This window comes from Bidens hawaiensis, unplaced genomic scaffold, assembly GCF_021521415.1.
Source record: "Bidens hawaiensis isolate Kalapana, Puna unplaced genomic scaffold, B.hawaiensis_p1.1 tig00015852_1, whole genome shotgun sequence".
Lineage (NCBI taxonomy): Eukaryota > Viridiplantae > Streptophyta > Magnoliopsida > Asterales > Asteraceae > Bidens > Bidens hawaiensis.
This window is the reverse complement of record NW_027492416.1, coordinates 504,281-526,704: the sequence shown is the minus strand read 5'-3', so window position 1 is coordinate 526,704 and position 22,424 is coordinate 504,281. Positions and strand designations below refer to the sequence as shown.

The following is a 22,424-nucleotide window of genomic DNA, read 5'->3' as shown; positions in this document are numbered from 1 at the left end:
ACAGATAGATACATAGCAATCATCCCCCGTGCAAAGTAGAGATGAAAACGACAACATCCTTATTTTCCAATGTTGTATCAAGCTGACCGCTCAATTCCCAGTCGCAATCATTCACTAGAACAAGAACCCCAGGTCGTCTGCACAACCAAGTCACAACATGAGCTACAGATAGAAGAATAAGTTTTAGAAAAAAATCACAAAAGCATGTGGAAACTTACACAGTGTCTCCCTTCATGAACATTTCAGGCCTCTCTTTGATTAAATTGGATTTAACCCACGCAAGCAAGTGCTTCATGGTTAACTAAGAAACAAGATAAATAACAGTTATGCATCTAAACTCTCGAGAATTGCCATTGATAACTTATATAGATTTGCACCTTTTTTTCTTCAGCTGGTAGGTCAACATCAACATTATGGATCTTCACCGAGTCACAAAGAAGTTCCAGGCCTCCACTACATTTAACAACAAAACAAAACAAAAATCAAATTTGATATAACTAATAATGCCACTGGAAAGACTAACAAGTAGAACGCTAAGGTCAGGTATCATAGAGTAGAACTGGATAATAGGTACATATCATAAGTTTGGAATGCCAACTAGACAAGACTCCAAGTTTATCAAAATAGCTTAAAATATATAAATACAACTTATACTGCAAGCTGTATTATTTCACAATTTCTTTCTTTATAGTGCCTCCTCGAAAAATTAAATCAGCCAAAATCAAAGGTGCTAGTAGAAAGAAAGGTTTTGTATTAATTCAGCATGTGAGCGTGTAAATTCGCATAAGGCAGTATAGTATGCTCATCAACAAGCAGCAGCATTTAGATATTTGAAGCAATGTTCTACATTCCTCATATGCTCAAAGAAACTCAAATGCCTCTTAAAACGACCTTTACTAATGTTTCTACAAGCACTTGGAACTAGAAGAGTACAGACAGACCAGGTCAATGGCGTTGGGTGTGTACATGTTTGGATCGGGCCAAGGTCTTGGGTACAGTAACGTCCATATTGTCATTCTAATTGAGTCATAGTATCCTACTATCCTTTCAGTTGGGTATGGTTAGTGTGTTATTTTATTGGGCCCTTGATCACATGCTGGTATCTTTAGCGTTGTGTCTAGGAAGAGTCTGATTTTTGCTATTGTGTAACTGTGTATAAGAGTCCTTCACTGGTGTCTGTCAGGTATTCAAGTCTACATATTGAGAAGAGTGCTTGTCTTTTCATTGAGTTGACTTAAAAGAAAGAGAGAAAGCATTACAGGAACAAAAAAAAAAAAAAAAAAAAAAAGGATTGGACAACAGAAACTATTTAACCTAAATAATAATAAATTCCGGTTGTCTATTAAAGAAGAAGTTAAGTCTGAATTTCTACTTCATAGAAGTTGGAGAGCTTAGCTTTGGAAGACCAATCATCACACAATATGAAAAAGGGAAGTGGAAGATTAAGAACAACAAAGGCAGGCAGGGGGGTTATAGGTCCAGCTCATGATAGGGATAATATAAATCTTGGGGCGTGGCCGGGTTCGGGGGGTCCTAACGGAAAGATAATCAGTGATTAAGTCAGATAATGGCCTAATATGGTTAAACTTGAAACAGGTAGGCTGGTGTTGGTGATCACCCACCCTGATTCTCTCTCTAAATAACTAGTAGATCACAAACAAACAAACAAACAAGCACTCAAGCAATAGAATCAACACACAAACAAGTTCAAATTCCAAATGAATCACTCTACTCTATTCTACTGCAAACTTTCACTTTATGAATATGAATATTGTAGACAAAGAGAGAGAGAGAGATATAAATAATTAATTACATATGGAATTACCCGAATTCAAGAGTTAAATGCATCTTCTTCAATTCAATTAAACTATCCTCATCCTAATTTTATCGGTGAATACTATTCTATTCTAGCTCCTGCGTAAAGGTGAGGCCGGCTGCTTGCTTGATTCGGCGGTGGCTGAACTAAAACTCCATTTGTACGTAACCGGCTTTAGTTTGACTTTTTAATTGGGCCTGGGCTCAGAGCATATAATTATAATAATGGTATCAATGGACTATGGACCCTTGTTTCTATTGTAGACTACGTACAAATTCTAACCGGTTAGGGATTTGCTAATAATAATTGTTAACCAAAAACCCATTGATTTCAATAGGTTACTTATTGTTTAACCGCTTATTAAAACCAAACGAAGACGATAACTATAATAATATCATCAAATAATCATCAATGTGTTCTATTTTCCCAATCATACCTCACCCGCTCTCGAGATGAGTTATCTTTCACTCTCACTCTGGATTATATGTACTAAAGACATTATTTAAGAAGGATTCATGAGGTACCAACTTATAGGAACCGTCAAAATTTTAATCCACAAGTGGATGCAGGGTAGGATGAACTCCGATGTATAAAACAAATAAAGGTTTATTAATTTATGGATGTAAAAACTATGTCAAACTTTTAAGTTGGAGCCAACGTGGGACTGATAATTGCAACTTAAAGAACAAAGCATTACATTTCAAACGATTTTTTTTAAAACGCATATCTCACACACTCTTAATCCTAATCATAATCTACAATTTTTTGTCCACTACTAGATTTGAACTGCCACTTAATACTTTTTTTCAATACTTTAGTACCATTATGGCAGGCGTGCGCGTGTTTAATACATTTTAAATTTGATGGACAGCATTTTCGTACTAGAGACTTGCATATATTTGTTCCCTTGTTTATAAGCATGTAGTCTCATTATTATTGCTACCACTTGTATATTCATATGGTGAGATTGACTTGTTTATATTGTAAAACAAAATCACTATCAAATCTATCAATACTATCAAACATGTTATATACATTTTTTCATCTCATATAATTGGGGATTAAGTTTGTTTGAAGTTGTGATTTTAGATTATTATGTACTATAAAAGCTATTATTATTTTTTTAGACACAATGTTGCAGTCGCTTTTATGCCTACTTGCTGGCATATACGACGATATAAAAACAACTTGCTATTCAATTCTAGACGTTCATATGTTCCCATGATTCTGGAAGAAGCAAAGGCTTTGCGTTCGGTTAACAAGAAGACACATTTCTCTTCATTAAATTGATCTAAACTATGTAGTATTATTTTGCAACATTCTCGTTATAACGTCTTCCTCTCACCTTACAACTTCTTACTAAAAGTTAACAAAATACCATATGTGGCATGTATAAAATAGAAATTCATTTTAGTTGAGAAAACTCGTGAAAACCTTATGTAACGTCATTTTTTTAGCGTATATGTAATATATATTGTTACATTTAATACAAAATATCAAAAAATAGAAGGAAAAAAATGTTTTGTGATTTTTTTTTACATATTTTTTAAACTTTTAAACATATTTTTCAAGGGAGAGAAAATGCACTTTTACTTTTATGTTTTTTTATTAACTTTAATTGTGAACTACAAAATTCAAACTTTAATTAAAAATATGTGTCAGAGAATGTATGTTTAAAGTTTTTTCAACTCAGGTTGATTTTTATTTTATCCTAACTCATACCATATCTACTTATTATATTAAAACAATACCCTTTTTGGACACATAGCCATTTTCTATTGGTTAACTTGACTATTTTTCATAAATAACCTGCAATATTATAATTTCTTACTGTTAAAATAATTCTATATTAAATTAAAAAAAAACCTCCTATTGAAGGCATTCCTTTAATATATCAGCCCATGACCCATTTAATATGAACATTTCATGACTCGTTTGTTAGTTATATGGGATAATTGATAAAATTGATAATTCATATTCTTATTGTATGATTTTTTTAAAGTGTGACATTCGTCAATTTTTGAACCCAAAACTCAACCCGTTTTGATTTTTTAAAACCCCTAAAATTTAATTTTTTTATACGAGTATTTAGATAGTGAAACAGTTTTTCAAATTTTGTAAACTTAATATTGTTTTTCTTTTATGAGAGGCTAGTTAAACATTTGCTTATGGCGTAATAATATAATGTTAATTGCTAATAAAGGTTTAAATCATTATTCTTTTCAAATCCTAATAAATGGTTAAATAAGTTAATAATTAGAAAATGTGCTTTTCAAATTTAATAAGTTACTTATGTTAAATTCAATAATTTTTGTATTCTGAAAATTATTCGTAATATTGGATGATTGTCAATAAAGTAAGTGATTTATATCACTAAATGAAAACTCAAGTCAAATTAAAACATAAGGCGGTTACGATTTAAAGTTAATTAAAGAAAGTTGAATTGTATGATTAATTATAATAATTATTTCATTCATTTAAATTTAATTGAAATGAACTAAATTGTCGGTTCACCATAAAAAGTTTTGACTACCTTATGAAACTGATTAATAATTGTCATAATTAGCCTTAAAATATATATTTTCTTTAAACCCTTTTAAATACCTACTTATCATCTTTTTCGGAAACACCCCAGTTAACAGATGTTTTCCTTCACCCAACCGTTTTTCTATTCTGTATTTAGCCCCCCCTGCTGCTCGAATCATGTATAAGTCAAGGTTTTTAAACCATCCATATACTTGTCTCTTTATTGTGAATCAAGCCCTAAGATTATTTTTTTCCAATAGTATGGCACAAAAAAATCGAATTTTGGTTATTAAGTTTGCGATCAGTTATGGGATTTGAATGAAGATGACGACTTGTTTCGATTATTTTGTATCAGTATTATTTTTAAATTCTAAACCACTTTTCATTTTTATCTCTGGTTGCTCCCTGTATTCTCTCAAACCACCAGATTTCTTTATTTGTAAATAGAGGCTTCTCATGCTTTTGACCCGAATTCACGGGTATGGGTCTCACCAAACCCAGAAAGCCCTTAAGCAGGTTATAACATCTCATTAATTTAAAAATAATCTCACCAAATATTTGATATAAAAGTCTTATAAAATTAATACTTTCAAATAACTTATGAAAGTCTTATAAAATTATTTGATATTAATTAATACTAAAAATTAATATCCAATTTTTTTTAAAAAAATGATATTATTTATTATTAAGAAACAATTTTATAGTAATAAAAATAAGCGGGTCATGGGTTGCACCAAATCCAAATAACTTTTAAACGGGTTATAACATCTCATTTATTTATAAAACCCTTTTATCATCAAACCCTATGTATACTATTAACTTCCTGACAATAAATAAAATTAATATTAAAAAATTATATCAATATAAACAAAAAATGTATAACAACCTCTATAATACGGGGGATAAAAACTAGTTATTTATATAATAATAAGATATGATTTTACTAATAGTTATATCACTAATACAAATGAATCATTACTTCTAAATTATGATAACTGAGAAACTAACATATTGTATCATTAGCATTTTGTAAGGGATGTGTTTATGAGATATATGCACGTCGTGTCGAATAATTTAGAAACAAAATTTACTACTCTGTATATGGCTTTTCTTATCAACGTGTTAACAAAAGTCCGTTTGTGGATACCGCAAGCTTTATCAAATTGAGTTGGTTGACATATATAGTTCTAAATATCTATTAACTTCACATTAAACCAGAACCGCAGAACGTGTGTCGCATACTATTTTATATTCAGATTTATAAATTAAACTAATTACGAAGTGTTTATGTCATTTAATTTATAGATCGCTTTATCATTTGCATAAATACATACATTTACTTCAATTATTTACATTAAACAACCCACCCACCCCCCCCCCCCCCCCCGACAATCTGAATTTGTTATCAAAAACCTAGAATCTCTATTAGACAGCTTTTTCGTATTTGTTAAACTCAATTATACATTATACAAATATTCGTGTTAGGATAAACTGTGTACATGAGTCTTCGCATCATTATTCATCCAGCTCGTCTTTGACTTAACCAAAACCGTTCGTTCTTAATAACGAACCGACACGTCCATTCTCAATAATGACACCCTTATTTGTTACATACTCACGTACTCAGTTTTTATTCATTCAATTACTTGTGAATTACATTTCTCCACAATACTATATATAAATATTGGTTTTAAATGCTCCTAACTTTGACCCATTGGTAGATAGTACTCCAAACTTACGAAATGCTTCCCAACACTCCCAACTTTTAACATATTTTCTTCTAGCACCCCCGGAGTAACGAGACACTAACTTTGTTAGTGTTAGGGGTAAAAAATGTCATTTTTCAAAGTTAAAGCGATAAAATTAAAATTTTGTTTATTATATGCTCCACCATACCTCTCCACCCAACCACCACCGACGCTGACAACCCTCTCCACCCAACCACCACCGCCATTAACAGCCCTCTCCACCTAACCACCACTGCCACTGACAGCCACCAACTATCACCTCAAAGTTCAAGGTAATTCAGTGGGTTTAGTGTAACGCACAACTGACACCACCATTATCATCACAACGAGCAAACCACAGCTGTCACCACCACCAGCAATCCACGACCACCACCACAATCTACGTCATCTCCCTACGATCCTACCTGCTACCCAATCAAATGAAGTCAAACAAGTAAGAATCCAATTCGTTGGAACAACAATAAAACGCGAAGTTTGTTTATAACTTTCTTCTCCAAATCGGGCTTAAAAACAACTCGTAGCTCTAGGTTTGAACTCCTTCGACGGAAGAATTACTTGCTTTCTCTATTGCGACGACGGAGATGAGGGATACCGTCAGGGGCGGACCTAGCTATTCATTAGGGGTAGCCTCCGCTACCCCTCAACTTTTCGTCGATAGTGTAAAAAATTATTTTTTTAGACATGTTTTCGTTTTTCGTTACCCCTGAAAAAAATATGACGTTACCCCTATTTGTTTAAAGCTCAACCAATTTAAAAGTTCAACCAAAGAAAAGCCCGACCAAAGTTTAACGCCCAAACCAATTAAAACCCATTAACCATTTTCAAAAGTTATACTCATTGTTTGGAAATTGGAAACTAGCCAGACATCAAACATCGTTGCACCAGACACCACCACTCGACACCATTTTGAGGGTGAAGTTTTTTAATATGGTTTTGGATATGCAAATTCAAGAACATGAAAATAGATACAGTGAGGTCTCAACTAGTTTGTTAGAAAATATGTCTAGTTTAAATCTTTATAATTCATTTACTAAGTTTGATATAAGATAGTGTTAATTTATGAGATGCGTCCAAATGATTTTAGTAATGAAGAAAGATGGTGTAATTCGAGTTATGATCTTACAACTTTTTATCACACTTTAAAGGAAGATGATAAATTACAAAAATGGGTGTAATGTGTGACCTTGCTCGTGTAATGGTGGAAACGGGAAAGCACACCACTTTTCCTTTGGTTTATCAAATATTGAAACTAGCCTTGGTTTTACTGGTTGCAACCGCAATCATTAAAAGATATTTTTCTAAAATGAAGCTTATCAAAACGGATTTGTGCAACTGAATGGGTGATGAGTATTTAAACAATGATTTAATTTGTGCAGTCGAAAGTGAAACGTTTAATAAAGTAAAAGAAGAGGATGTGATGTCTCGAGTTCACGCTTTCAAAAACCAAATATGAGAAATTTGCACCCGGTGTATTTAAATTTATTTATTATCATGTTTCTATACATCAAGGGCGGCTATAAGGCAGGGCCGGGTGGTCGACCGATCCCGGCCCGACACCCGATAGGCCTGAATTTTTATTCTTTTTGTTATATATATATATATTATAAAAAATATGTTTTTTAATATTTAAACCCAATAACTCAACTAATTTAAAGGCCATTTTTTATTGCCTTCTGCCTAAAATTTTTTCACGATTCTCGATGATGGCCCTGGTTTACATTGTGTGAAATACGGTAAAAAAAAATTTTAGACGTTACCCCTGAAATTGATGTCTAGATCCGCCACTGGATACCGTAGCAAGTTTGGTAGGTTCGGTTTGGTGGGTTTTAGATCTAATCGGAACTCACCCAATTTCTTGGTCACAACAATCGCATCAAATCTTCCTAGCACCACAATAATAATAATTATACTGAACTACTAGCCAAATAAGCTAGAAAACTTAACATTATTGTAAAACATCTGTCCATAATAAACTCCTAATTCCCTAAACACGCGTAATTGGAAATCTAACTCAATCCTTTGTTGCAAAATGATTCACCTGAAAACCTAAAATTAATTAACCACTTGAAAAGTCAAACCTTAAAATTACAGTCACCACATGCATGCATAACCACACACTAAACCACTGAATTACCTTGAACTTTGACGGTGATGGTTGATGGATGTCAATGGTGGTGGTGGTTGGGTGGAGAAGGATGATGGAGTATATAATTAACAAAATTTTGATTTTATCCTTTGAACTTTGAAAAATAACATTTTTACCCCAAACACTAACAAAGTTAGTGTCTCGTTACTCCGGGAGTGGCACAAGAAAATATGTTAAAAGTTGGGAGTGTTGGGGAACAATTCGTAAGTTGGGATGCTATCTACAAATGGGTCAAAGTTAGGAGTATTTAAAACAAATATCCCTGCTATATATTATAAACTTATGATTACTCGCCAACATTTTTATTGACAGGTTATTTTAATACATGCTAAAGGTTTGTATGAGTGATACTTATGTAAGACTTGAAAACATTTAGAAGACCTTTATGATATATTGAATTAATGACTTGCGTTGTCCTTTTATTCCAACCCACCTAATTTTTACACACGGTCAATTTTATGTCGTGTTATAAAGAACCAAGAATACATATTGGCTTAAAATACTATATTAAATAAAGAAGGTACAATTATAATTACAAACAAAACAACAAAAGTTCTTTACAAGGAAATATTTGGAAGCTTAAGAAGATTTTTTTATTAATGTTCTTTTATATTAATTTTAGATTATAATTTCATTATTTGTAACTTGATTTATGTAAATAATATATTTTATTTGCTCATGTCAAGCAATATTTTACTTTTAGCGATTATTTGATAATATAATTTTATACACCTACTAATAAATTAATCTACTAAAAAACAAAAAATTCAATTGTTAAATCCTAAAAATATTTTTCTAACAATTTTCCATTCCTCCATTTATTTTAATTAGTATATATTTATATATATATACAGTGTGAGGATCCTAAGAGAACTTTTTGAAATTAAGAATTATTTTGGGTCATAATAAAACCTCTTAAAAAATTAAAAATACATATATAAAACGAAAAAAACAGAAATTTTAAAAAAGTAAAAAAACCAAAAATTTTTATTTTTCATCTCGGTTTCATTAAAAAAAACTAATTATACACATATGTATATTTTTATTTAATCTCGATTTACATAATGTACACATATGCAAATTATCATTTATCTTTATTATGTATATATGTATAAAGAATAACATGCATAAAATTAAAAAAATACGTATTATACATTGATGTTCGGTTTATTTGTACATATTTATTTGGGTTAACGTATTTGTTTTACTCGTTTATTTTAGGAACTTTGGTACTTCACACATGTTTATTGTGTTTCAGGTCACAGATACTTAACGCGCTTAATTTGGACCTGTACGAGCATGGAATGAAGACCCGGGATGTCCAGCACGCTTATCGAGGCAGTTATACGAGGTTGCTGAGAAAAAAGGCCCATCGCGTAGCGCGATGGGTGTTGAAGGTGGGGCAACGCGCTACGCGATGCCCTGTAAGTTCCTGCGTTGACTTTGGTCCATCGCGTAGCGCGATGGACCAGGGCGTAGCGCGATGGACCAGGAGAGGAGGCCATCGCGCTACGCGATGGTCCCCAGAATCGTGAAAGTTAGGGTTTGTTTTATATTACGTTCTTGACGACCCTAGACGCGATTCTTCATCGTCCAGACGATTTCCAGAGCAGAAGAGTAAGTCCCGATCATTCCCAATCATCTCTAAGTGTCCTACATGGCCTACCAGATCATAACCGAGGCCCGAGAGATGCCGATGCGCAGCTAGTTTCTTCGAGTCATACCCGGGATGTAGAGTATTGTATCTTTCAGTTTTTCTCATGTATTTAGAATGAATTGATTGTAATGATCTTTGATTAATCTATGAGTATTGATGTTTAGTATTGCTGTGCATTCAGTCGGTTTAGGTTTTTGTCGATCAGAATGATTAGTTTGCCGGTTGCTATAATAATTGCTCGTGGGGTTGTTTTGACTAGTTGAATGTGATGAAGCATACGCTTTCCCTCAGTTGAGTCACACTGGCAGGGACTGTTTGATAACCAGTGCCGTGTGTTTGTAAGCGTTGATGCCTAAGGTTTGTCTATTAGTCAATCGGTGTTAATCAGTGATTGTTAATCTCTTAAGTTGCATGAGTTTGCTGTTAGGTTAATTACTTTGATTCCCGGGTGTGATTTGTCTTTATTAATTGATTGAACACGTGATTACCTGCTTGCTTGTTACAACATATAAACCAATTGCTAGTGTGATCAACACTTTAATTGAATTACTTCATAAGTTTAGAAATTGATTTCACTTCACACTGACCACATACTCCTGGTGGATACGATACCTGACTTACCCTAGCTGCTTAGGTTAATTAGGTTTTTGCATGACTCAAACGACGGTCATCATACATATATACGTATAATTTTGCTAAACTGATATTTTATTTATTTATTTATTATTTTTCTTATGAAACCCGGATGAAAGATAAAAATTTTTTGTTCTTTTGCTTTTTTTATTTTCATGTTTTTTTTGTCTTATAAATTATTTTATTCTTCTTAAAAAAAGTTTTTTTTTTGTGTCCAAAATGGTTCTCACATGATCCCAATCCTCTCTCACTATATATATATGGTTCTCACATGATCCCAATCCTCTCTCACTATATATATATATATACTATATATATATATAGGTGATGGATAATTTGAGAACTTATTGAGTATTAAGAACTTTCAGAATCTCATTCTTAACCACACATTTAATTAAATAGGTTAGATTATGCGGTTGAGATTAATTCTAATTAAAAAATTAAGTAGGAAAGAGAATAAACATGTATAGTGATTACACTAATTTAAACGTTTGTTACACCTATGTAAAAAGTCGATTCGATGCGTAAAAATATTGTAATTTTTCTACGTACAAGTAACCTACATATATATGTAAAAAAATCGTTATATATATATGTGTGTGTGTGTGTGTATGAATATAGGGAAAAGTTACCGTACAAATAAAATTAACGTGCTAATTATAAGATTTAAGTAGAGTAATTATGTAATTACATCATAGAGTAATTATACTTTATTTATATATATAATTACTCTACTCGATTCTGACAATTAGCATGTTAATTTCATTTATATTTGATAACTAAAGTAATTACAGTTTTGAACTATAGTAATTATGTTATAAAAAATAACATACTGCAATAATAACTACTCTAGTTTAAAAAAATTATAGTGTAATAATAATTACTTTAGTTATTTGTACATTTCTCACGATAAAAATCATTTGTATTTAATCCAAACTGTATATATGGTATGAATATATTAAAAATTCTATTGAGTTGTAGAAACCTTGAAAACCATTGAAACTCAATCTAGTTCATTTATCTAATTAATTCATTTTGATTGAGTGCTTAAGATTCTTTGGTGATAAAGTAATATTAATTTAAATTACTTTATTGTTAATGAGTAATATAAGGGTATTATGGTGTTAAAAATTGTTAGACTTTTCTCTCTCTCTCCACTTCCATTTTCTTATTTCTGAATTCCTAACACACTCACATTTTTTAATTATTCTACTTATTTCAAATTTTCTATTTAATTTACTTTATGCCCTTTTTTTTTGTTGAACCCCATTCACTAAATTAATGTTATATTTTAATTTTTTATTTTGTTAAGTTTTTTTAAAGTTAAGTGATAACTATCTCGATGCATTGACTATTTCGATCGTTTTATTTTTTTTATTAATGCTGAATAATAGTTTTGGATATTTTATTTTACTTTTATTTTTATTTTTATTTCTATTATTTTTATTAATAATTATCAGTGGTAAATAGTAGTTTGTTTGATTTTTTTAAATTATATTCAGATATTTAGATATTTATATAGTTTTTACATACTGTTTTACAAATGTACACATATTTTATATATGGGTTTTTTAAATTTACATGTTTTTTACATAAAATTTTTGTAGCATTGTTTTATTAATTAGTTGTTACATGTTTTTACAAATATAAAAATATGTTTATATGTAATTAGTTGTTTAAAAAATTTGTTACATATTATTTATGCAAATATGAAAATATGCTTATATGTAAACTTGTTTAAAAATTTGTTACATAGTTTTATAAACATTTGTACAAGTTAAACTTACATAAAGTTATGTAAAACATATTTAAAAATTTGTTACAGACATATTAAGAAATATGTAAATATAGATATTTTTAAAAATATTTTATCAAGCTAATAAGGTTAGAATGTAACATAACATATAAAATATGAAAATGTAAAGTTATACTATTGCATCTCTTCCGTAGTTTTACAATGGCGTAAATGTAATTAGACGTAATATTTAAAAACTCAATCGGTGTTATATTCAGGCCATAAAGATAACTTTCTAACAACAGCCATAGATATATAATATAAAAAATGAATGAATTTTAGTTCACCACCGTTGATTAAAAATAGAATAGAAGAAAAGAAAATTATGTGGATTTCTAGTTTTATTTTATGTGAGAAATCATGCATGAACCTAGATAACTAGTGAAAAATTATGTTTGTCATAATATATTAAGACAGATCATGTAAACAAAATTATAAGTTGAAAAGTGATAGAATTGAAGTTGCCATCTTTGAATCATCCTTCACATGAGAGAAAAGAAATGATTACAGATGCAAAACAGTCAAATATTGTGTAAAAATGCTATGAGAAAAAAAGACATATATACCCTTTCTGTATTATTAAATATATGGTGAACAAAGATTACATGGCAAAATAATGACCACATGTTGGGTTTCCAAAATTTCCTTAACTAAATAGAGTTTTCATTTTATACATAGCATACGTATAGGCGAGATTTCAAACGAGAATCCTTTTGATTTTTAAGAACTCGAAAGAATTCAGTGTAACGATTTTTTTTTTCAAAATTTTTTTTCACATGCGTAATATGTGCAGGTTACATACACTTAAAAAAATTACAGAAATTTTTTACACACCGAGTCGACTTTTTACACATGTGTAACGGACGTAAAAGTTAGTGTAACCACTTACATCTTTATTCTCTCTCCTACTTTGATTTTTTTGCCAGATTTAATCTCAACCACATATTCCGATCCAATTAATTAAATGTGTGGCCTAGAATTAATTTATTAAGTTCTTAAAACTCACCATGGTTCTTAAAATATCCTCCCATATATATATGTATATATATGTATATATATATATGCATATGTATGTATAGGGGTGCGTTAACATACAATAATGGCTTAACATACATTAGGTACGGGAAATATGTTCAAAGTTAAAAAGTCAAGAATGTTTAAGCCAAATTCCCAACCTTAAAACATTCAAGGTTAAACCTTAAAACGCTCAGGCTTAAATCCTGATACATTCAAAGTTAAACCCCGTCACTCAAAACTCAAAATTGATCGATTGAAGCTTCAAATTGATGATTAATTGGATAAAATTTCAAGGTTAATTGATCAATTAGGTTCAACAATTTCAATTTTAATTGAAAATTGATCAACTGACCTGTGAACAACGATCGATGGTCGTGATAGAAGAAGACAGTGCTCATGACGGTAAACGATGGTCGTGACGGTGGACGGTGAGGGATTGCTGTAAGGTGATGGTGCAGGTGGACGGAATCGATGGGAGCAGAGGTGGACGGAGACCAGCTTCGGTGGCTGTGATTTTAGGGTTAGCCTGATTATTGAAAATTGACATTCCAAAGTGTCACAGATCTATTATACAATAAAAGATTAATGTATTGAATCTTAGATGAATAAAAGATATATGTTTACTTGACGATTTACTAATTTTCACCGTTAGTTATACACGGGTTAATAAGCTAGGGTTCTTAAAAAAGGAAAAGAAGTTTTCGAGTCAATCACATTAAAAGGACATAATTTCAGTTAATAATAAATGACATTAAAGAAAACATTAATCACAAAAAGTTACAATTTCACATACTTCTTTTTTTTTTCTGGTAGTTGTAATTGTATGTATAACTGGTTTTCATCCATCTCTTCTTCTTCTTCTTCTTCTTCTTCTTGGTTGTCTCCCATAGGTCTTTCTTACATTACATTACACACATTATTCTCCCCATAATTCCCTCCGATCACTCTTATCCAGCTTCAGGTATGTATTTTTGCCCATCAATTTCATTTCATCTCACTTCATTCACTTTAATAATAATAATAATTCGAGATCTTATTCAATTTGCGTCTGATCCCGATATGGGTTATGTACATTATCACCAGTCGATATATAAAAATTGAATCTTTATCTGCTACAGTGTGCAATTGTTGAGAAATTGGAGGAATTAGGAGTACCCATAAACAGGGGTTTTGATATTTGGGGATTGTGTTAATGGCGACTCCAGGCGGACCTAGACCAGGCAATGTTCCGCCTACTTATAACCCGAATTCGATTGCTGATAATATGCAAAACCTCCAAATTAACCGCCCTATAGGACCGAGAGGTCTGGTTCCTCCGTTTGGTCAACAACCATTCCCTTCATCCGCCCCGTTTACGGGCCCTAGTCGTCCCGGACCTCCACCGCCTGGTGCGGTTCCCAGAGGTGCAATACCGCCTCCACAAGGTACATTGCCTCCTTTCGTGGCTCCTAACCGAGCTCCCGGTGCTGGTGGTCCGCCTGGTAGTAATCCGCCTCCTCCACTTGCTGCAAGGCCAATGGGTCCCGGACCTTTGACTTCTTCGGCAACTGGAACACCTGGTCCTCGTCCAGGTCCTTTTGCAGGGCCGCCTGTGCCGCCAGTTAATTCAGGTGGCGGTCCGGTTAGCAACGGTCCTCCGATGTTTGGACCGGGTGATATGCAAGGTGGTCAGAGACCAAGACCATCGGCTGGACCTTCACCCTTTCCGGGACAACCACCGTCTTTTTCTGGAAGTGTGTCGGATCAACCGCCAAGAGGGCCAGCACCATTAGCACCCCCGTTTCCAGCGCCGCCGAGAGGACCGCCAACGTTTTTGGCTCAGGGTCAAGGTGCGCCTCAACCACAAGCTTCTCCTTTTGGGGCTCAACCGTGGCAAATGCAAGCTCGACAAGTAAGTTTATTGTTTAGGTTTAAAAGTTTTCTTTGTTTTGTTTTAACTTACTTGATGCTAAAATGGTGAATTATCATATTGAAAGGTGATGTGTAATGCCTATGCCTGACTCATTAGAAAGATTGCCTCCAACTAGTAAGAAATGCCTTGTGAGCATAAGTTGAGAAAAGACGCTTGATTCCTGTGTAGTTTTGTTAAATTCTTGATTAAAAATAGTAGACAATGCATCGATGCTTAATGCATCCATGTCCAGTTAGGTGGCGTTGACTAATTGAATCCTTATGTGAAGTTGAGGACGTGCAATGCGTAATGTCTAGGGATTAGTAGAACACTAGTTTTTGTTTGCTAGGGATATATGAATGTGGATATTAAGAAAGTGTTTATAACTTAATTCAGCGAAGATTTTAAATAGTTCATATTTTAGACATCTATATTTTGGTAAGCATATTTTAGATAAACATTTTGGTAAGCATATTTAGATGCGTCGTGTATAAGGTGTTTGTTGTTCACACATAAACAATATAGATAAACATTTTTTTTGAACTATGTACAGAAAAAGGAAAGTTTAAATTTGTCAAGTGTGATAGGTATATCATTAACAGTATGTTAGTTTCTTTTTGGCAATTGATAGTATTGAGATTATCTGGATAGAGATAATTACAGTTTGCAACACTTGGTGTGAAGACTTTAAATTACTACTGTCATAAGCTCATCAAATGCACAGTGCACTAGAGTGTTAGACTATTGGATGTTCATATGCTGAAGAATATTTACTTTTCACTCTGATGCTAGTTATCTGTTCATTCTTTCGATTTTTATATTGAGTTATGAATCGATAAAATGTATTAGAATGTACCACCGCCACCAATCCTTGGTTCTGCTCAACCACCAAGTGTGTATGGCATGCAACCACCACTTCCTAATCACCAAGCTATGGCTACAATATCACCCGCCATGGGTGCTGGCGGCTCTGCAGTTACAGGACCATCAAAGATTGACCCTAGCCAAATTCCCCGACCTATTCCCAGTCCCTCAGTTCTTCTTCACGAAACTCGTCAGGGCAACCAAGCAAATCCTCCACCGGTATTTCAGTTTTTAATTCTTTTAACAATGCATCAGCATGCCTTAATTGCATTGATAATAATTCTTGACTTTTGCTTTATTTTGAAGCCTGCTACGAGTGAATTCATTGTAAGGGATACTGGAAACTGCAGTCCACGGTACATGAGGTGTACCATCAACCAGGTGATCTACACTTCCTCTTTTCTATTTTATGTTTTGAGGATGCTGTTGCTTAGTTTAATGTGGGACCATTGTGATGTGTCAGGTTCCTTGTACTTCAGATCTTTTGACCACTTCCGGGATGCAATTGGCTTTGTTGGTCCAGCCCTTGGCTCTACCTCATCCATCTGAGGAGCCGATACAAGTAATGCATAAAATCTTTATTATAGTAATTTATCATGTTATAATATTTCTTAAATTCTAAATGCTAATATTCGCAGATAGTGGATTTTGGTGAAAGTGGTCCCGTTCGTTGTTCTCGTTGCAAAGGCTACATCAATCCGTTCATGAAGTTTGTTGACCAAGGAAGGCGGTTTATCTGCAACTTCTGTGGTGAGTATTGGTATTTTCAGTTGACCAACCGTTGACCGTCATTTAATCAAGTGTATGTAAGTTTTCACATCCTTTTTTTGCAGGTTTCACAGATGAAACTCCCCGTGACTATCAATGCAATCTAGGTCCAGATGGCAGAAGGAGAGATGCTGATGAGAGACCTGAGCTATGTAGGGGCACAGTTGAGTTTGTTGCCACAAGGGAATTTATGGTTCGGATTACTACTCGTTTATGAATAAAATATATGCCTACATGTATATATATTGGATTAGTTTTAACTGTAACTCTATTCCTTGTATGTTGCCAGGTGCGTGATCCAATGCCGGCTGTATTCTTCTTTCTCATTGATGTATCAATGAACGCCGTACAAACTGGCGCAACAGCTGGAGCTTGCAGTGCTATCAGCCGGGTTATTGCAGATCTTCCTGTAAGTTTGTGTTCATTGCAGCATGCTCAAGTTTTTAAAAATTAGTATTATTATATTACCTGTTTATATATTTGACTTATAATAATCTGATTGGTGCAGGAGGGTCCTCAGACGATGGTGGGAATTGCTACATTTGACTCTACTGTCCATTTTTACAATCTGAAACGGGCATTGCAGCAGGTAATAGGTTTATTGTTTTGAACAAATTACAAGTATAAAAGGAAAGAAGAATGTTTGATTAGCTATTAATATTGTTTCTTGATTATGGTGTTGCAGCCGTTGATGCTCATAGTTCCTGATGTACAAGATGTTTACACTCCTCTTCAAAGTGATGTTATTGTTCAGCTTTCTGAGGTTTCTGGTGCAAAGTCTCTACATATTTATGATCTTTTTAGTTGATAAAATGTTTGGAAGTAATATCGAGTGTAATGTATGTTTGAGGTTGCAGTGTTGTCAGCATCTAGATCTACTCCTGGAAAGCATCCCAACTATGTTTCAGAATAATAAAACAGCTGATTCAGCTTTTGGTGCTGGGATAAAGGTACTGATTTTATGTTTAATTGGCAATATTATGCTTGAAAGAAAGACCAGATTTTTGTTGACTTTGTCAAATAACCTTCACTTCCGTGTTACTCAGGCTGCTTTTTTGGCAATGAAGAACACTGGAGGCAAACTTTTGGTATTCCAATCAGGTAAGCTCATAACTTTCTAATTAAGTATTTGTATTCCATATGTATGATACTATATTAAATGAGCATTCTTTTCTAATCACTGTTTAATATTTCAGTCTTGCCTTCTGTTGGTATCGCCGCTCTTTCTGCTAGAGAAGCTGAAGAAAGATCTAATATATCTGCAGGAGAAAAGGTTTGTAAAACATGTCCAATTTTTTAAATACCCTCTCGTGCTGATTTTACAGGTTTAATTTTTTATTATTCTTATATTTCAGGAACCTCATAAACTACTTCAACCAGTAGACAATACTTTAAAGACAATGGCCATTGAATTTGCAGAGTACCAGGTGAAGCTTCCCTAACTTGCATCTTTTATTAAAAGACAATATTTTTTTTTTCTTATAAATATTTGTTTTCATTTATTTTAGGTCTCTGTTGATGTATTTCTTACTACCCAAAGTTATGTGGACGTTGCGTGCATATCTGTCATTTCAAGGACGACCGGAGGACAGGTGGTCATTAATAGCTTGTTAAATGTCATCAGATTGTCAACTGTTAATTATTGATTTGCATGCTAATACTAATTTACTAGTTTTTTATTCACACTTATTCCAGGTGTATTATTATCACCCTTTTTCTGCTCTTTCTGATCCTGCAAAACTTTACAATGATCTTCGATGGAATGTCACGAGGCCTCAAGGGTTTGAAGCAGTGATGCGTGTTAGGTGCAGCCAGGTCAGCTTTCACTTCATCTATAATTACCATTTGATTTTCTTTATATTACTCACTAAAAGTGGTTATATTTTTTTGTTTTCATTAATTTTCAGGGTCTTCAAGTTCAAGAATATTCTGGAAACTTCTGTAAGCGCATTCCAACAGATGTGGACCTACCTGCGGTTCGTTTAACGTTCACTACTGAACAGTTTCGTTTATGAAATCATTATTACATTTTAATCGAACCTTTTTTCTTTCTCAGATCGATTGTGACAAATCCATCATGGTAACTCTGAAACATGATGACAAATTGCAAGACGGTACCGAATGTTCTTTTCAGGTATGCATTTGTTATTTAATGACCTACTGAACTTCATATTGACTAAATATTTTTTTACAGTATGTTTAACTGTTCATATTGGTTAGTGTGCACTTCTTTATACTTCGCCACCACGCATGCGCCACCGCGGTTCAGTACATCGCCATGAAGCAGCAGCGCGTCGCCGCGGATCACGATGCGCCGTCACGGGTCAATACTCCGCCACCATACATGCGCACAGTCGCGGATTAACATTCCGTCAACATTCACACGTGCCACGACAAGTGAACCTCGCCACCGCGTAATGTCATTGCGCCACCACGCGTACACACCACCGCGGGTAACCATCTGGCCGCCATGATGCATGCCACCATACATGAGTTTCACCGCTATGAAGCAGCAGCGCGCCATCACGTATGCGCGCTGGCGCCGAGCACACGAAAGGTCTGAACGTCTCTGATGCATGTCAACACCAACCAACCACATGCATTGACGATTTCATTTTAACCAAAGGGATGGAATTTCACGCAACGCGCGTACAAGAAGAGAAAAAGAAAAAAAAAAAAGCCCTATTAAAAAAGCAAACTATTAAGTCTAATATCTATCTTACCTCGCTCGCGCGAGACAAGACACACATTAGACTGGGGGGGCTTGAAGGGGTATGCACCCGCCTTAACATCGAACGGGGCGGGTCAACCTACAAGATATAGATAAGAGGCTTGAAATCAGGATGTCATGAAGACACAAAGCCAAAACCTATGCGTGTGGTGCATATCACATGCTCACGCATCGCATCTGTGCGTGGCACATCACATGTTCACGCGTCACATATGCTCAGGCATCACATGCTCACGCGTATCACATCTGCGCGTGGCGCATATCACATGCTCACGCATCACATATGCTCACGCATATCACATCTGCGCGTGGTGCATATCACATATGCTCACGCATCACATGCTTGAAATCAGGATGTCAAGACAAAGCCAAAACCTATGCGCGTGGTGCATATCACATATGCTCGCGCATAACACATCTGTGCGTGGCGCATATCATATATGCTCACGCATCACATATGCTCACGCATATCACATATGCTCACGCATATCACATCTGCGCGTGAGAATAAAGAGGACCTCGCGCATCCCCAGGATAAGCGCATATCACATATGCACACAACCAACCACGTCCCTATCCAAATCAGGATAAGGACAACCATGATTGTGCTCATCAGACAACCTTCCAGAAGGTATCTTTTAAGGAATAAAGAATATGCTGATGTTGACAGCTGCCAATGAAGGGTGGACAACTCAGCAAAGCCCATGTGCCACCACGTGATGGCACATGGGTCAGGTGAAATACCTTGGTCAGAGAATAATCAATGAAAAAGCACCAGGTGTCCCAAGTACACGTGGCGCGAAGCGATAGGAGGAGGCCAAAAAGGCCCTAATTGGGTCTGAGCCCAATCATTGGAAACCCTAATATTATAAATACCACACCACCTCCACAGGTGGAGCCAGGCAAGAAAATATATTCTAAGTCCTTTACTCATTTACACAGCACACCGCCATCATACTTGCGGATCACCACTACGCAATCACGTCACAAAAGAACACTGCGCCACATGCGTGGGCGTCGTCGCGGAACAACACCGCGTCATAATGGATGGGCGTCTCCAAAAGTTTGGTTTCTTACATCCGCATCACTGTTCAAGTGGGAGGATGACTCCATACCTTGGTTTCTTACATCCGCATCCCTTGATTTTGTATCTTTTTGCGTATAAATAGGAGATGAGGATACTTATCGGGAATCAGTTTTTCAAACTAATAATAATAATATATAATTAAAGAACACACACTTAACTTGGGATGTGTTGGTAGGCTCAGCCTTGAGAATGAAAGGGCAGTTTGATAGTTGGTTTTAAACGATAAAATATGATTTTAGTTGGAAACATGTTGAGTCTGTATAAAATACGAGATGAATTGCCTGCCATACTCAAGCCTCATTTTTAGTTTGATTGTAGAAAATTAAGAATTTTATAGAAATCTGAATACGCTATCATACGATGCTTGGGTAGGTTTAACATTAGAGTATGCCGTATAGCCTGTGATATAAACTAAATCTTGCACTTCTAGCTTTAGTGGTTAACACTTCATAGGCGTATGGTTTTATAGCCTTAAATCCTGTATTGATGGGATGCCTCGGGTTCGGAGACCACGGGTCGTTTTATGGTTGTTAATCTGGGTATCTTCGAATATTTAAATAAATAAAAGCTTTTAAGCATAAATCCGTAGTTTACTGCAATCATTACACTCACTTACATCAATTACAGTGAAGTAAAATCTTGATGATCCAGTGATCATCCCGCTGTTAGTCATACGTGGTCCTCTTACTTGCGTCCCATACCATTAAGAACAGGATCAACTAGAGACACGATGTATGAAAACCAACAGATGGAAACTTGTACAATCACAGGTGGTAATGGATCCGAGGTATTGCTTGATAACGGGGGTATGTTATGTAGTGGGGAACACTAGCTAGTTAGTTGAATAATTGAACCTTAATCGTATCTAATGGCTGCTTGGTAGACTTTGATGCTTAAACTTAGGTGGATAAACAATATCCTTGATCGTCTTAGCTATTCATGAAAAACGTGCAACAAAGTTTTAAATATGCTTTTTATGTGGTTTAAGTCAAGTTTGGGTGGTTTGATCCGGTAAAATCTAAAATAAAACGGGTCTTGACTGTGGGTTCTACTAGATTATATAATAATTGTTGGGACCAGGATTCTTGATCCTTGTGGATAAGCTATTTTTGGCGACTGTTTCCAGGAATAAGGATCCTTTAAGGATAAAGGATCCTCAACAGCTGAAGACTTGGTCAAAGCATTAAAGATTGTAGACGTTGGAAGGAGTTACAACTCGTTTATACAAGTCATAACCGCTCCAATATTCTCGCAAGGACAATAAATGCTCTTTATGGCTAGTTATTATTTAATATTCTTCTTGTAACTATATATATGAGCTGATTATATCACATAACACACACAACACATAGCATACAGAGAATCATACTAGCAAACACTTTGTACTCACGATCAGCTCATATTTTCACATATTGTAATATTTTCAAGTTCAATATAATCGGTAGTGATAGTTTTCATTACCCGAGGTTTTTATGCTGGCGGGATACTAGTTACCAAGGGCTTTTCCTCGTATAAATCTCGGTGTTCATCTTTTGATATAGTTACTTTGATCATATTTGTCATACAAGTATCAATCCTCACATAAAAATTTGGTTACTTGATCCTTAGACCGATTTTTGACCAAAACAGTTTGGCGCCCACCGTGGGGCCTTGGTGCTTTAATCCCAAAAAATTATTTCCTTTATTCAATCCCTACACTCAAAGTTCACTCAATGGCCTCTCAAGGAAAAGCTGTTTCTACAACC

At 34.4% G+C, this 22,424-nt stretch overlaps 2 protein-coding genes across 2 annotated transcripts; one reads left to right on the top strand and one right to left on the bottom strand.

Annotated features, from left to right (window-relative positions):
- Window positions 1-1,861, bottom strand: LOC143549856 (ubiquitin-related modifier 1 homolog 1-like). Its single transcript, XM_077040646.1, has 4 exons — window positions 1,826-1,861; window positions 378-453; window positions 219-301; window positions 1-137 (listed from the first exon to the last, which is right to left on the bottom strand). Exons 1-4 carry the CDS (start codon window positions 1,846-1,848, stop codon window positions 20-22), a joined length of 300 nt encoding a protein of 99 aa, XP_076896761.1. The 5' UTR covers window positions 1,849-1,861; the 3' UTR covers window positions 1-19.
- Window positions 1,862-14,530: 12,669 nt separating this feature from the next.
- On the top strand, window positions 14,531-19,279 carry LOC143549868 (protein transport protein SEC24 B-like). The gene is made up of 18 exons (XM_077040654.1): window positions 14,531-15,229; window positions 16,079-16,312; window positions 16,400-16,474; window positions 16,557-16,655; window positions 16,732-16,843; window positions 16,927-17,054; window positions 17,151-17,270; window positions 17,370-17,450; window positions 17,547-17,624; window positions 17,719-17,811; window positions 17,908-17,962; window positions 18,058-18,134; window positions 18,217-18,288; window positions 18,370-18,453; window positions 18,557-18,676; window positions 18,769-18,837; window positions 18,918-18,995; window positions 19,082-19,279. Exons 1-18 carry the CDS (start codon window positions 14,531-14,533, stop codon window positions 19,277-19,279), a joined length of 2,472 nt encoding a protein of 823 aa, XP_076896769.1.
- Window positions 19,280-22,424: the final 3,145 nt, after the last annotated feature.